The sequence below is a fragment of the Hyla sarda genome, chromosome 2, assembly GCF_029499605.1.
Source record: "Hyla sarda isolate aHylSar1 chromosome 2, aHylSar1.hap1, whole genome shotgun sequence".
Classification (NCBI taxonomy): Eukaryota; Metazoa; Chordata; class Amphibia; order Anura; family Hylidae; genus Hyla; species Hyla sarda.
In genome coordinates this window covers 36,098,012-36,115,518 of record NC_079190.1, presented here as the reverse complement: position 1 = coordinate 36,115,518, position 17,507 = coordinate 36,098,012, and the positions used below count along the sequence as shown (strand labels likewise).

The window sequence follows — 17,507 nt, the reverse complement described above, 5'->3', positions numbered from 1 at the left end:
AAACACTCCATCTCCGCCTCTTCCATCGAACTACATGGAGGTGGCATGCCGGTCGCAGCGTCATGCTGAGGACGACATGCCCCCTGCACGGGAGGGCTGCAGAAAATCGCGGGGGAATCCCGAAGTTCGGACTCCCCCTGCATTCAGACACTTATTCCGTATCCTGTTTAAAGGGGATAAGTGTCTAACACTTGCAGATCTCCTTTAATTTATATTCTTTCTATGTATTGCCCCTTATACTTTACTCTGTTTAGAACCAATAAAATCTGTAATATAATTAGAATTAGCAGCAGGTTCCTTCTTACATCACTAATAGAACCTAGTTCAAAATGAATCATGACGGGAAGGTCTTCTGTAGCTTCGGCTTTTCCAGCCTGTAGGCAATGGGGAAATGCATTTTTTTTCCCATTGACTCCACATCCTTTGCATTTCTTCCCTCCTTCCCTTATTCTTTACCTTTCCGGAGATTTACCTGTGTATTCAGTGTTCTTTCTTCTGTGTCTTGAGCATTTCACAGTTTAAATAGATTATCACATCTACAACTTATTTTGTCCCTGTAGACTTTTCGACATGGTGAATTTATCTTACTCTCTGAGATTTGTTTTCCAAACAGAATCTTTCCACTGCTTGCAGCCTTATTAATCTCTGCCCTTGTAACTAATGTACCCTTTGATAGTCATTGCGTAAATGTCTATGAGAAATGTCACTACTTTGTTTGCTGGGAAATGTTACGTTTGTTAAAATTAAAGGGGGGGGGGGGTTACTAATCAAAAACCGGACAGATCAAAGAAGAATCATTATAGTATATATACATATATCGTGTGTGAAAAATGGCATGCTGAATTCTACATGTGGTGGCATATAATTGGATGTATAGGTCACCCTCAAAAATGTAACAATGTTTTTTTTCCTTCCTTGTTATTCCCTATATTATTATTCGGTAACTACTGTATATATTAAAGTTCAACTGTAAGGTCCAATTTAAAGACATTGTACTTTTTGGACACTTCCTTTTTGCCCACTACTGGGATCCCTTGTATCTGTAATCTATTTCTAGTTATCTAATTATTTATTTATTTTTGTCACAGTGCCTCCACAGGTAAAATGGAGAATTACACAGTTTGCACTGAGAAGAAGGAGACATTCTTTGTGGGTATCAAACTTACATGTGAAGCAAATCCAGCACAGAACCCAGGGGCGTAGCTATAGAGGTAGCGGTCGCACCGGGGCCCTGGTGCATAAGGGGGCCCCAAAGCACATCTGCCCCATAAGAGACCAGCATTATAATTGGCGTATGGGGCCCTGTTGCAGATTTTGCATCAGGGCACAGAAGCTAGCAGCTACACCTCTGACGGAACCCCAGCTAAGATGAATGACACCTTATCCTTAAAGGGGTACTCTGCCTCAGACATCTTATAATGATTGCGGGCGTCCCGCCGCTGGGGACCGTCACAAAGTCCCTGCTGCACCCAGCGTTCGTTTAGAGCGTCGGGTGCAGCGCCGGAGGTCACATAACGGTCATGCCCCCTCATGATGTCACGACCATGCCCCCTCAATGCATGACTAGCACACCCCTCTCGTAGACATGCTTTGAGGGGGCGTAGCCGTGACGTCACGAACCAGTCGTGACGTGACGTCAAGAGCCTCCGCTCTGCGTCGCCAGTCATCTGCCATCGAATGTCTGGGGTGCCACAGCTGAGATGGCGGGGGTCCCCAGCGAAGGGACCCCTGCGATCAAGGATAAGATGTCTAGGGGCGGAGTACCCCTTTAAGCACAAACCACCAACTATGACCACATTGTCGGTAGTAACTAGAAAGTCCCCTCTGATCCACTCAGGTTAAAAGGCAGGATACTTTATTCCAAATTAATACAAGTAGGTTACATGTGGTATGCGGTGTTGCCATATATCAATGCTCTCCTATGTGTTTCGACCTGTCAAACCGCAGTCTTAATCCTTGCTAGATTGAGCTAGATCATGGCCATGGTTGAAATGCATTGGTACGTATTTACTTATGGCAAACCTGTATGTATCCTGCTTGTATTGGAATAAAGTATTTTTCATTTTTGCCCCGCTGGATGGCAGTAGAGTTTCTAAACATGCTTTGCTCCTAGTCTGTAGATGAGAGTCTGGAACAGGGGACCATAGTCAAAAAGTTTTTAGACATTTTTAGTATAGATGTGCATCGCATCTATGTTTGAGAAGGAATTCTGTTTATGACTTATGCACAGAAAAGCAGCCATAGCATTCCTCAGTTATCCTCTACTGCTTTTCTTGGAACTCAAGAGGCAGATTCCCCAAGACCCCCAGTGTTAATTGAGATGTGATTTATGGGGGTAGTGTTTGTTCTCCTTCAGTACACATCTTCACTCTTGTGAAATTATTGAGATAAACAGTGACTGCCTTTACTGGCTGTAATAGACTTGTAAACGTTATTCCCTTTCCACCCTATATTTTTCTTTTAATAATATAGGTACAAATAGTACTGCTTCCCTTTCTATGTTAATAATGCAAGTACGATATAGATACAGATAGTATTGTCTTCCTTTATATTTAAGATAATTATGTAGTTATATGTAGTACTGCTTTACCCATCTTATTATGTTAAAGGGGTGGAAAACAAATGTTTTCAAATCAACTGGTGCAAAAAAGTTAAACAGATTTGTAAATTACTTATATTTAAAAATCTCAACCCTTCCAGTACTTATCAGCTGTTGTATGCTCCAGAGGAAGTTGTATAGTTCCTTTCTGTCTGACCACAGTGCTCTCTGCTGACACCTCTGTCTATGTCAGGAACTGTCCAGAGTAGAAGCAAATCCCCATAGCAAACCTCTCCTACTCTGGACAGTTCAAGACACGGACAGAGGTGTCAGCAGAGAGCACTGTGGTCAGACAGGAAAGAACAACTCAACTTCCTCTGGAGCATACAGCAGCTGATAAGTACTGGAAGGAGTAAGATTTTTTAATAGAAGCAATTTACAAATCTCACACACGTTATGAAGTGGTCTCAGCACCTTCCCTTTTTGTTGCACTGGAATAAAGACCTGATCCACACAGTCCCTGGAAGCCAATCCTGGTAACCACTTCGGTGCTAGCACACAATACAGGAATAGCAGACGATATAAAAAAATGAAAGAACTGCGAAGCACTCACCAGGTCTGTTCAATCAGAGGCTTCTTTATTGTCACTTCGATCAAACGGGATACATGCAGGGGAGGATGGAAAAGACGTGGGGGTATTCTAGATGGCGACGGTCCGTTTACGTGCCGGAGCGCTTCGTCAGGCCAGCACTGGCCTGACGAAGCGCTCCGGCGCGTAAACGGACCGTCGCCGTCTTGAATACCCCCGCGTCTTTTCTATCCTCCCCTGCAGTACTGGCCTGACGAAGCGCTCCGGCGCGTAAATGTACCATCACCATCTTGAATTCCCCCGTGTCTTTTCCATCCTCCCCTGCATGTATCCCGTTTGATCGAAGTGACAATAAAGAAGCCTCTGATTGAACAGACCTGGTGAGTGCTCCGCAGTTCTTTCATTGTTTAATTCATAAATCTGTTTAACTTTCTGGAGCCAGTTGATATGAAAAAAAATATATAGATATAGATAGTATAGATATAGATAGTCCTGCCTCTCTATCTATTTATGCTAAGGATGCAGGTATGTAGGTACAAATAGTACTGTCTGCCTTTCTATTTATGTTAATTATGTAGTTATAGGTAGTACTGCTTAACCCTTCTATTTATGTTAATTATGTAGTTATAGGTAGTACTGCTTAACCCTTCTATTTATGTTAATTATGTAGTTATAGGTAGTACTGCTTAACCCTTCTATTTATGTTAATTATGTAGTTATAGGTAGTACTGCTTAACCCTTCTATTTATGTTAAGCATGCAGTTATGATGTAGGTACAGATAGTACTGCCTCCCTGTCTTTTCTGTTAACTGATACAAGTGTATATAGTCCTGCCTCCCTGTATCTCCTCATGTGGTAATTTATGCTGTAGTCTCCTATTTACTCTCACAGCAATAAACCATGAAAGACAGAACTTACTGACAGAGAAACTAGTAAGAAAAAATCATGGCTCGGTGAATCAGTAATATCTAAAAAAAAAATGTAAAACTATTTTATTTATGAGATTGGGGGATTATGTATGAGCGCACACCTATTAACTAACTTTACTTCATTAGAAAATAAACACAAATATTTCTGTGTTGTATTAGGCAGCTGCCCATATGTGTGTATAGTATAGTGTATAGTGTAGGGGGAGAACCAAACGCTGTAATTAGGCTTTAGCAACAAATCCCCATATGCTGTGGATAAGAGTCAATACAAATATTATATATTAAAGGGGTTTTCCGCCCCTAGACATCTTATCCCCTATGCAAAGGAAAGGGTATAAGATGTCAGATTGCCGGGGTCCCGCCGCTGGGGACCCCCGCAATATAGCAAGCAGCACCCACCTGTAATTGCTTCCGGAAGCGCTGGAGGCTCTCAGGCTAATTCCTCCCGACCACGGGGACGGAAGATCGTGATGTCACGACTCTGCCCCCGTGTGATGTCACGTCCCGCCCCCTAAATGCAAGTCTATGGGAGGGGGCGTGACGGCCGTCACGCCCCCTCCCATAGACTTGCATTGAAGGGGCGGAGCGTCCCAAAACATCCCAAAAATTTTCGAACTGCATATAAAAATTTACTGTATTGCCAAAAATGTCTAAAAAATATCTAAAAATGTTAAATTTATTTTGTCAGCCTCAAAATGCAGTGTGTGAATATAGCCCGTGGGTATGGTCATACAGAGTAAGGGTATGTTCACTTCCCTGCTGAATTTTCTCAGTCGATCTGTGCCCCCCGGAATTGGTTCCTGGCAGAATTTGTTAATTCTTCTGGTGGAATCCAATTACTCGTCGATAGTTCTGCTACATAACTTTTTATGTCTGAACTAAGCAGCAAAATCCTATTGACATCAATGGGAGGCTGCTACAAACGGATTGCATTGTTTAAATTCTGAGCGCCTTAATGGACGAAAAATTGACAAGTAAAAATCCCCTTAAAAAATCTTGTCAAAGCAGTTTTGGACTGGCATTTTTAAAGTGCAAAGGCATAAATCAACATGCAATCCTCTCCAAGAATTAGTATTCTTGTGGATTTCAGATAGATTTTGAGGTGGCATCAGCCTAAAATTATTTAGAGTGATCCCCCCCCCCCCTCCATGCACAACAACAACCAAAGAGTGGATGCAGACATGGAAAGCTGCGGTGTTCTCTTTTTTCAATTTTTTTCTGTCACATTTCAAGAGTTGACCTCTTACTATGACCGTGGCATTTGGTTTAAGACAATATAATTAGTTGTTAAAGGGGTATTCCAGGGAACTACACTTATCAGACACTTAGCCCCTATCTACAGCATAGGGGATAAGTGTCTGATTACAAGGGGTCAAACTGCTGGTATTACACCCCCTCACCCCCATGTACGGGGCCCTGGCTTACCTGTCCACAGAGCCCTCCAGCCCCCCACCTTCCTGGGCAGGAGAAAGTGCCAGCCCACTCAGCCCATCACCACCATCACAATCAGCAGTGGTGACTGGCTGAGTGCGCCACCACTTGCTTTTGTCCAGAAAGGTGGGTACCGGAGCACACCGAGAAACAGCAAGTAGATTGGGCCCTGGAGATTGCGTAGGGGACCCCCAGCATAGGAGATTGCATAATTTTGGACCAGTCACCTATTCACTATCCTGTGGATAGAGGATAAGTGTCTGATAAGTTCAATTCCCCAGAGAACACATTTAATATGGAAAACTTGGGACTCCCTGCCATAGTACAGACATATGAGGCCCCCTTAACCATTAATTTGTTGTTACTCTCCTTAAGAAAGTCCATTATTAAGTTTTTTCTCTGTAGTCACATGTATTAATGAAATATACATAATGATGGATGGGCTTTAATTGATCATTCTAGGTGCTATTTTTATTTTGTTGCTGGCTCTTTTATTTGCTGGCTTTGCATGTGCATTTTTCACGTTAGGTTATACCAAGGTTATAGGAAATATACTGAACCCCTCCCATGGCCTTTGTAGCTTTTCACATAGTGTACGTATAAAAGGATTGAGAGGAACAAATGGGAAGAAAAACGCTCTTGTTATTGATGGTTCTTATTTATTGACCCCCACGGTGAAAGAGACTGCTTAAAATGAATTGTGCTGGTCATTCCTAAGGTTAGTGGGACCGTAAAAGTCTTCACATTGCACCCTTGTTATCGGTGGTTTGAGTTAAACGGGTCGTTTTTACCCATTTCGAAAGCCACAGAGAGATGCATATCATGTTTTACTATAGTTTAGCTGAATTTATAACTTCTAATAATTCTTTTTTTTTTTTTTTTGGTTAATGCTTGAGCGGTAAAACTTTATTGCCTGTGCCCTTCGGAACATAGGTGTGTTGAGGGTTACGATCCTGCAGTAAGGACACCATATATAAAGATTGCCTTTACTTTAAACCACAGTATGGTTTGCAGAAAAATAAGCAGCCATTGAGGCTGGACTAAAAGAATAGTTTATAGGGGGATCTATTGTAATACTCAACTTATTAGTTACTAATATGGGACAAAATAGCCCAAAAAGCTAAATCTATAGCCAAAAATAAATATAGATATACAACTGAAAAATAGCCACAAAAGTACTTGCCCAAATTTGCCCAAATACAAAAAAAAAAAAAATTATAAATGGCAAAACGATCCAGGTCCAGTTGGCTTATTGTTTTGTTATGTCCATTGGGTTTAAAAAAATAAAAATAAGTTTCTAAAAATCCCCAATAAGAGTGAAGAAAGTTAATATAGCAATGTTTTATTATGAAAGGGAACTTCTAATCTTTTTTATAGATAGAATATTAAATTGTTTTTAGAAGCTCGCTTGAGGTGAAATTGAATTGCACAGAATGAATGATAGTCAAGGACATTCTACAAATGAGATATTCATTTTAGTGAGAAACTATTCAAGGATTTTTTTGATGTTTTTATTTAATTTGCTTGGTATCATGAAGATAAGTTTCCCTTTGAGATGTATGGGGAAGTTAAAGATTGATAACAGCTGAATTCATGGAATCTTCTAGAAAGTGACATAAAGATTTAATATCATTCTCTATTTTCATAGATGAAAATATAAGGGAGGGGGCTATAGTAGGACTAGTGGGGTCTCATAAATCTGCCTCATTGCCCTGTCCAATGAATCAGAATATATAAACATGGAGGAGCCCATTATAGTATTTAGCTTCTGAAGGTCAATTGATGGTCATTTTATTCAGGATTCATAGATGAGGAAATCCAACATAAAAAATGGGTCTATAAAATAGGAGAATTGGACTGTGATTTAACATATCAGAGCAGCAGTGGATGTAGTGCCGACATTTGGTATATTTTGGGTCTTTTTTTCTTACTTGCGCTGCTTTACGTATATGCACATTTTGTCTTTCTAGATGACGTCTTCCTCGTCTAGTATCAAAGATCTACTGTGTGTACTGACCCAAACCAATGACCGATGTCCTCTACTCATTGCTTCTGGCCGCACAGACAGATAGATACTGTAGCTGCATCCCCTCCTCCTAGTAGATGTTGTAGTTAGAGATGAGTGAATTTCTCATGAAAGTTTGTTTCAGGTCCGATTCGGTAAATCTGTGAGCTTTGTTTTGGAGTGCCCCAATTTTCCTCCAATTGACCAAGCAATGTAAAAACAGGAGAAGGGACTCTTGTGAAAGCTAGGTGCAAAGTGTCCACCTCAGCGAATGAGGTTATTATTTTTATTATAATAATAATAACTATTATTACTAATAATAATTATTAGCGGAAGCTGTGATGCGCACAGAATCACCTCTACCTCCAGGACACAAGTAAATACATATCTAAATAGTTAGTTTGGGTGAAAAAAGACACATGTCCATCTAGTTTAACCATGGAAATGAAGTGAAGGAGTTTGGGTGGCTGAAGGTTAGCGATATGGGTAGATAACAAGGAGGAGTATGGTTGGATTTAGGGGAGGGGATATAATTCTGTATTTCTACATATCCATTATGTTACTTTTTTCTAAGAATGTATCTAAGCCTGTTTTGAAGCCCTCAACTGTTTTTGTTGTGAGCAGTTCCTGAGGTAGACTGTTCCATAAATTCACAGTTCTTGTGGTAAAGACGTCTTGTAGCCAGGAGACTAAACTTTTTTTTCCCCTCCAGATAGAGGCAGCGCCTCCTTGTTGTTACGCCGAGCGCTCCGGGTCCCCGCTCCTCCCCGGAGCGCTCGCAACATCCTCGCAATCGCAGCGCCCCGGTCAGACCTGCTGACCGGGTGCGCTGCGATACCTCTCCCAGCCGGGATGCGATTCGCGATGCGGGTGGCGCCCGCTCGCGATGCGCACCCCGGCTCCCGTACCTGACTCGCTCTCCGTCGGTCCTGTCCCGGCGCGCGCGGCCCCGCTCCTTAGGGCGCGCGCGCGCCGGGTCTCTACGATTTAAAGGGCCACTGCGCCGCTGATTGGCGCAGTTGGCTTAATTAGTTCATTCACCTGTGCACTTCCCTATTTAACCTCACTTCCCCTTCCCTTCCTTGCCGGATCTTGTTGCCATCGTGCCAGTGAAAGCGTTTCCCAGTGTGTTCCTAGCCTGTGTTCCAGACCTCCTGCCGTTGCCCCTGACTACGATCCTTGCTGCCTGCCCCGACCTTCTGCTACGTCCGACCTTGCTCTTGTCTACTTCCTTGTACCGCGCCTATCTTCAGCAGTCAGAGAGGTTGAGCCGTTGCTAGTGGATACGACCTGGTTGCTACCGCCGCTGCAAGACCATCCCGCTTTGCGGCGGGCTCTGGTGAAAACCAGTAGCAGCTTAGAACCGGTCCACTAGCACGGTCCACGCCAATCCCTCTCTGGCACAGAGGATCCACCTCCTGCCAGCCGAATCGTGACACTTATTTTTTAAGGGGGTTTTACCTGAAACAGTTTTTCCCCATACTTTTTGTATGGGCCATTTACAAACATACACATATATATATATATATATATATATATATATATATATATATATATACCGTATTTATCGGCGTATAACACGCACTTTTTAGGCTAAAATTTTTAGCCTAAAGTCTGTGTGCGTGTTATATGCCGATACACCCCCAGGAAAGGCAGGGGGAGAGAAGCGGCGCCGACAGCCAGGGGGAGAGAAGGGGCAGCGGCACCCATTGCCGGCGCCACTGCCCCGTTGCCTCCCCCCATCCCCGGTGGCATAATTACCTGAGTCGGGTCCGCGCTGCTCCAGGCCTCCGTCGTGCGTCCCCGGCGTCATTGCTATGCGCTGAACGGCGCGGCGCATGATGTCAGAGCGCCGCGCCGTGCATAGCAACGATGCTGGGGACGCACGACTCATGTAATTATGCCACCGGGGATGGGGGGAGGCAACGGGGCAGCGGCGCCGGCAATGGGTGCCGCTGCCCCTTCTCTCCCCCTGGCTGTCGGCGCCGCTTCTCTCCCCCTGGCTATCGGCGCCGATAACCAGGGGGTGAAAAGGGCCGACAGCAGTGCTCTAGACCCCAGGAAAGGCAAGGGGAGAGAAGCGGGCAGCGACGGCCTCTCTCCCCCTGCCTTTCCTGGGGATGTATCGGGGTATACACGCGCACACACGCACCCTCATTTTATCATGGATATTTGGGAAAAAAACTTTTTTTACCCAAGTATCCTTGGTAAAATGAGGGTGCGTGTTATACCCCGATAAATACGGTATATATATATATTATAAATAAGTTGATCATTATATAACTAAATAACTTAATCATTAAATGTCTCTTCCTAAGACTAAACCATGTGTAATTATTTAAATATTTTCTCATAGCTGAGATGTTCCATGACCCTTATTAGTTTAGTTGCTGTCTCTGTACCCTTTCCATCCCCATAACATCCCTTTTATGAATCAGTGTCCAAATCTGAACAGAATATTCTAGGTGAGGCCATACCAATGCTTTATAATGAATGAACAGAATCAGGGATGCAAAAATTCTGCTATGATTTGCTGTAGGTCAGACTGGTGATCACATGACCCAGTTACATTAATGAAACACATGGATCAAGCTGTGCTTGAATGAAACAAATGGTGCTGTAGGACTAGAGATGCTGAGTGTGTTTGATATTGACAAAAAAAAAAATAATAATAATCAGGAGTTCTGGGCATTGGCCTCAGGCTCTTTAAATGGTTAACATATACTTTGCTATTTATGTTTTTTTTTATATGTACAATATTGTGACTTACATTTTCTTTATAATTTACTGAGATTGACAGGTTTAAAAATTTACACTGAACTAATAGACAACCACATCTTAGAGACATGGAGGACTCACCATCATTTCGCAAGGTGAGTGGCGTTGGTGGACTCATGACCCTTGTGTTGGTGAGGACATTTTTCACATGGCATATATAACTGCCCACATCCGATGCCTGTGCTTTGGAGATGTAGAGGTTCCCTGTCTCCTGTGAGATGAAACGCCGGCTGTCTTCAGCCACGAAAGAAGGATATTCATTAAATACCCAGCTGTAGGTGATTTCTGGAAAAGCAAAAAGCATATTGATCATTTTTTACATTTTTTTTTTTTACATTTTTATACGTTCAAGAATTTGTAAAAATAGAAGAGGCATCAGGAAAAAGAATTTATGGATTTCAGCCTCAACAAACCATTCTTACCTGGCCAAGAACTTTACACATAGGACTAGCACGGAAAATCGGATCTTTACCCAGGGGTCAAGTCCTGGGAACAAAAGTGTGGGAACTCACCAAAGATTTCGACTCAAGGGTGGTCCTACAGGACTCCTGCTTATTGGAACGGTGTTCCTCCTGTGGAAAAAGTGCAGGAACTCAGTTCCCACAAATTCCTGCAGGTCTTGAGCCCTGTCTTTACCCCTAGATACAATCCATGGATTTGCAAACCGAGACTTTCCTGGCACTAACCACATTACTAATGTGGTCATATCATATACCACAAGATCCACACATGCTGCTACCTTACACACCTCTATACACTTTACAGAAACTTTCTGAAGCTGATCTGTAACTGCACAAAGAAAGGGACGACAGATGATGGCACTCACCATTCAGGAGACTTTATTGCGACGAATGGTGAATACAGGTTTCAGCAGGCAGAAGCAGCTATGGCAGGGGTTCTCGGGACAGGTTGTTTCACGCGACATGTGTGCTTCTACTAGCCAACACACGGAGTCTACCCATGCACTGATGTAAGATGCGTATGGGATACTGTGCAAAACAGTCTGTCCCCAGAACCCCTGCCGTAGCTGCTTCTGCCTGCTGAAACCTGTATGCACCGTTCATCGCAATAAAGTCTCCTGAATGGTGAGTGCCATCATCTATCTTCTCTTTTTTTGTGTTATTTACTTGAATTGTTGACTGAGCACCACCGCAATCAGAGCAGGGACTGAACATGCGGCTGGACTCTCCACCCAGTGTGAATTGCTTCCTAGTGATGCATGTGCCAGAGTACTGGGTTCACATATATCAAGCGTCCAACACAGTTTCTCTCTGGCGTGCACAATTGAATGGGACAGTTCACAATCATCCAGCGTCTCAATTTTGATGCCGGATGGTTGGACACGCCAGAGGGCTTGCTGCGTTCCCCTATACGCTGTGCAGAAACAATGAACGCCGGATGCCATACAACTGATGACAACTTGTACCTTGTCATCAGTTATGGCATCCATCGCGTCGAGATATAGGCTGAGATCACCTATGCCGGACAAATGTGAACCCAGCCTTATCTCTCTTTGTTATTGATACGTAACTGCCCATATCGTTCAGTAGAATGGCAGTGGTATACACAAGTCTATAGTTTCAACCTTGACAAGGTACTAAAATATTAGACAGCATCGAAACTACCGTCTGTATTTATGTGTGGTTCTATACAGGTATTTTCAAACTGTGACCCTCCAGATGTTGCAAAACTTCAACTCCCAGCATGCCCGGACAGCCGTTGGCTGTCCGGGCATGCTGGGAGTTGAAGTTTTGCAACACCTGGAAGGCCATATTTTTAGAACAAAGCTCTATACTTATATCATTGTTTTGACATTCTAGATAGGCTGTTCATAGAGACAATGCAGGATCGGGAAACAGTACTGGCCCAAGGCAGTGTTCCTTGAGATCCCTTCTTGCATATAAAATTTTTACACAATAGTGTAAGAGTACTAGAAATTGTTTTGATGCAGTTTGCAGAATAAGGGTTATAACACGTCATCCAAAGCCAACTTTAGGTTTATTTAGGCTTGAGACAAGTGCTGAGCATGTTCACAAAGAACATCCTGGGCCTCCCAAAGTCCAAGTCCATGTTGTCCCTGGGGTTTTGGGATCTAAAAGTGAGACCTGGTGACTCAAGTAATGTAAAACAACCTGCATCTATTTTTTAGTTTATTTTCTTACTACACAGGGCTTTATGCAGGCCCTTGGACCTTATTTTTATGACATTAACTTAATATTAAACATCATTAAAGGGGTATTCTGCCAAAAGGATAGGGGATAACATGTCTGATCAAGGGGGTCTGGTCGCTGGGGACCCACGCAATCTCCGCCGCGGCCCCCCAGTCATCCAGTGCACGGAGCAAACTCTGCTCCCAGACGGATAACTGGCAATCACAGTCACCACGACCCCTCCATTCATGTCTATGGCAGGGGGCATGACGGCTGTGTACTTATGCCATAATGTTGCAGCACCGGAGCAGAGATCATGGTGGGTCACCCCATGATTAGGCATGTTATCCCCTATCCTTTGGATTAGGGATAACATGTCTAGGGGTTGAGAACCCCTTTAAGCCTGTTTACCTAGACCACCCTGGACCTTCCCAAGTCTAGTGGTTTCTAGCTTGTTCCCAGGCTCTTTTGGCTGATGTTGGCCAGAGGGATGTCCATTCTCCGACTCTAAAAGTCTGGTGACTCAATTCCCATGAGGCAAACTGCTCACATTTATGCAACTTGATTTTCCTCCAGAACAGGATATAACAGGGTCCACAATATCTGCAGTGCCAAAGGTTGCCTACCCATGATTTGCATCATAATGGGCCCCCCCTAAGCTGAGAAAACAATGGCTAGTGTCTAGGCTCATCCGGTGTTGATCTTTTTGGGCCTGGCAATGACATTTCTCAAGCTCTACAAGTCTGCTGGAAGGCAAAAACCTGCACATATTTCGATGTTTACTTCCTACACTTAAAGGAGTATTCCGGCTTTATACATCTTATTCCCTATCCAAAGGATAGGGGATGCGATGTATGATCGCAGGGGTCCTGCCTCTGGGTACCCCCACAATCTCGGTGCAGCCCCCGCCATTTTGTGTCGTCACGTCCTCTTCCTTAGACATAGGGGGCATTCCTGTGACATCACGTCCCCATCTCAGAGGCAGCGCCTGGCCCAGAATGCCATTGGCTGCACAGAGATTGCGAGGGTCCCCAGCGGCAGGACACCTGTGATCCTACATCTTATCCCCTATCCTTTGGATAGGGGATAAGATGTATAAAACTGGAATACCCCTTTAAGCCCTTTTAAAACTTCTGATATATTATAGAGAATAGTTTTGCTCTGTTGGGTTCTAAGTGTTTAGACCCGGCCTAAACAAGAATGAGCCGGGAGAAGAGCATGCTTAGCTTGTTCTCTCCCTACTCTCTGTCATGTGATCTGGACGGGCCTATAATGTAAGTCTATGGAGCCAGGTCTCTGATACAGAAAGGAGGTTGGAGCACACAGCAGCATGCCTCTTTCCCGTTTTTTTCTCGTCATTGATCGGGGTTTGAACACTCAGATAAAAACATTTTTTAACATGTCAAAAATAAAAAAATATTTGACATGTACCCAGGATAGGTAACTGTTTTTAAACTGACAAGTACACTTTAAGAAAGAAAAAAAAAACAACATTCAAAAGAGCCACTAAATATATTTTATTTTATATTGTCAGTACTGTCACTTTAAATTTCTCCAGGTATACTAGCCATAGAGTTAGAAGTAAGGCACATAATATCGACCAACAAACTGTATGTCTACATCTTTTTAAGAATTTTTTTTTCTCTAAAAACCTACTTCCCCGAAATGGTGCTATTTTTCCTGTTTCAATGAGAACATTTCAGCAAGAGGCAGCAAGTCCTATGATGAATCTGAAAAGAAATGCTTCCCCCTTACTGCTCCGCTTTCTAAAATGAAAATTTAGGCATGTGGTGGTGTCAACATATAAAGACTTCTTCATTCAAAGAGAGAGAAAAAAGGAAGACAATAAAATCAGCACGGAGCTCGGCGTTGGTATTCTGAGAGGAGAAGATATAAACTTATTTTGCTGACGCGGTCTACTGTTATTTACAAAGTTTGGGTTCGGGAGACTTTAAAACATTATAAAGAATGTAAAGCTGACATTTTTTCTCCATGAAAGAACATTCTTGTTTACAAAATTGTCTTCCCGGAGCCCTCGATCTGGTTTTATGAAGGTCATTTTTAAGCCCTTTAAAAATATCGAAGTTATTTCCATTTATATGAAGGTTTTACTGCATTGTGCAAATGAAAACCTTAAAGGTTTGGCGGTAAGCACACAATAGAAAAAAATAAAAGGACCTAATAAAATTAAACCTAAGGAATATTTGACAAAACCATTTCCCTCGGAAGCACAAAGGGACTAATTCTTCTAATTTCTTAGTAAAAAAACAAACTCTTAATTGATGCTAAGAGGTTTGGATCTTACAATATATTAATTTTCCCTGTTACTGTGTCCAAATCACTGGGTCTCCTTTAGGATGCAGGAATTTTTTCATTTTTGCCCTTTGTTTTTTTTTCCTTCTCGCCTTTTAATATTCATGATGTTTTTATTTTATTTTCCACTTACCACCTTACCACCTCACTTTACCACCATATCTACAGTAAAACAAAAAAAAAACATATACAACAACGATGCCATTTTGTAATTTTGGGGGCTTCCGTTTCTACCCAGTGTACTTTTCGGTAAAAATTACACATAAGCTTTATTTTGCAGGTCTATGCGATTACACCTATACCCAATTAGAGGTTTTATTTAGTTTTATTAATTATAAAAAAAAAGTATAATTTTTTATTGTCCCCTTCTGACCCCATTAACCTTTAGATTTTATGTATACAGGGTTGAATGGGGGCTTATTGATCTGAAGTTTTAATCGGCATTATTTTTGCTTTGATACACGAAGTGACCAAAAATACGCAATTCTGGTATCTTTTAATATTTATACCATTGACCGAGCAGTTTAATTAACATTTGTTGTAATAGTTCTGACATTTCCGCACGTGCTGCTACCAAATATGTTTGTTACATTTTTTTTACATAATTTTTTTTTTTTTTTTAATGGGATGGGGGGGGGGGGGATTCAAACTTTTATTAGGAGAGGGGCTTATTCACCTTCACTAACTTTTTATTTTTACATTTTGTTCATTATTTTTAGTCCCGATAGGAGACTATTACTTTCAATATTTTGATTGCATACACTGAAAGAATGGTGTACGATAGCACAGCACTGATGAGTGGTATCAGTGCTTTGTACAAAATGTGAATATATGGTCTGATAGAACTCTGTCCAAGAAGTTTAACCTTAAATGGTGACTCTCATTAAAACTAATTTTTGCTATTGCACTCCTTATGGTGAATAAAACATATTTCTAATATACTTTGTTTAAAAAAAAATGAAGTTTTGTATGTTTTATTTGTGCTTATTCTAACCTTTCCTCCTTTCTCCTTTCCTTGTATTCTGACCTTTCCTTTTGCACTTCACCTCTGACCCATTGCTTTTCTTGCTCTGACCCTTGTTTTGCTCGTTTGTACTTCTGCTTTATCTTCTTTGAACCTGAACTTATCTCCTGAATTTCTATTCTGACCTGACTCCAGTTATGTGTCTTCTGAGCTGTATCCTCTATTTTTCTCATTATTCAATGTTATTTTCCTGGTTCCCTGTTTCTCAGTACTTTTGGCTAACCTTTGGGTCCTGACCTGTTTCCCTGACTTTCATTGTTTTGTTTGTTGTTTTGACATTCGTCCAGCACAGAGAGCGTCGTCTAGCCTCCGCAATCTGGGGCAGATTACCAAGTAGGCAAGGACAGTGGTATGAGTGAGAGCAGGGCCTCACTATTCTCTGTCCAACATGACAGATAGATAGCTAGAAAGATATGACATAGATAGATATGAGATAGATTTGACATATATACAGTAGGCCGAAAAAGTATTTAGTCAGCCACCATTTGTGCAAGTTCTCCCACTTAAAAATATGAGAGAGGCCTGTAATGTTCATCATAGGTACACTTCAACTATTAGAGACAGAATGGGGTAAAGAGTACCGGAAATCACATTGTAGGATTTCTAATGAATTAATTGTTAAATTCCTTGGTAAAATAAGTATTTGGTCACCTACAAACAAGCAAGATTTCTGGCTCTCACAGACCTATAACTTCTTCTTTAAGAGTCTCCTCTGTCCTCCACTTGTTACCTGTATTAATGGCACTTGTTTGAACTTATCAGTATAAAAGAGTCACACTCCAAACTCCACTTTTGCCAAGACCAGAGAGCTGTCGAAGGACACCAGAAACAAAATTGTAGACCTGCACCAGGCTGGGAAGACTGAATCTGCAATAGGCAAGCAGCTTGGTGTGAAGAAATCAACTGTGTGAGCAATTATTAGAAAATGGAAGACATGCAAGACCACGATCACACGGTGAGCAAAAATCCCAGAACCACACGGAGGGACCGAGTGAATGACCTGCAGAGAGCTGGGACTAAAGTAACAAAGGCTACCATCAGTAACACACTATGCCGCCAGGGACTCAAATCATGCAGTGCCAGACATGTCCTACTGCTTAAACCGGTACATGTTCGGGCCTGTCTGAAGTTTGCTAGAGAGAATTTGGATGATCCAGAAGCCAGAAGAGGATTGGGAGAATGTCATATGGTCAGATGAAACCAAAGTAGAACTTTTTGGTAAAAACTCCACTCGTTGTGTGAAGCATGGGGGTGAAAACATCATGCTTTGGGGCTGTTTTTCTGCTAATGGACCAGGACTACTGATCCGTGTTAAGGAAAGAATGAATGGGGCCATGTATCCTGAGATTTTAAGTGAAAACCTCCTTCCATCAGCAAGGGCATTGAACAGGAAACGTGGCTGGGTCTTTCAGCATGACAATGATCCCAAACACACCACCCGGGTAATGAAGGAGTGGCTTTGTAAGAAGCATTTCAAGGTGTTGGAGTGGCCTATCCAGCCTCCAGATCTCAACCCCATTGAAAACCTTTGGAGGGAGTTGAAAGTCCATGTTGGCCAGTGAAAGCCCCAAAACATCACTGCTCTAGAGGAGATCTGTATGGAGGAATGGGCCAAAATATCAGCAACAGTGTGTGAAAACCTTGTGAAGACTTACAGAAAACATTTGACCTCTGTCATTGCCAACAAATGGTATATAACAAAGTATTGAGATGAACTTTTGTTATTGACCAAATACATTTTTTCCACAA

General features: G+C 42.3%; 1 protein-coding gene and 1 long non-coding RNA gene across 5 annotated transcripts in view; one reads left to right on the top strand and one right to left on the bottom strand.

The window, feature by feature from the left end:
- CNTN5 (contactin 5) overlaps nt 1-17,507 on the bottom strand; it is a 1,441,523-nt gene that overhangs the window by 400,164 nt on the left and 1,023,852 nt on the right. For all 4 annotated transcript variants that reach the window (XM_056561527.1, XM_056561528.1, XM_056561529.1 and 1 more), the window contains one exon: nt 10,353-10,556. In XM_056561527.1, the coding sequence (XP_056417502.1) occupies nt 10,353-10,556 (204 nt within the window). The remainder of the gene's footprint in view (nt 1-10,352; nt 10,557-17,507) is intronic.
- Nucleotides 1-17,507, top strand: part of LOC130358369 (uncharacterized) — a 55,991-nt gene that overhangs the window by 13,536 nt on the left and 24,948 nt on the right. The window lies entirely within an intron of this gene.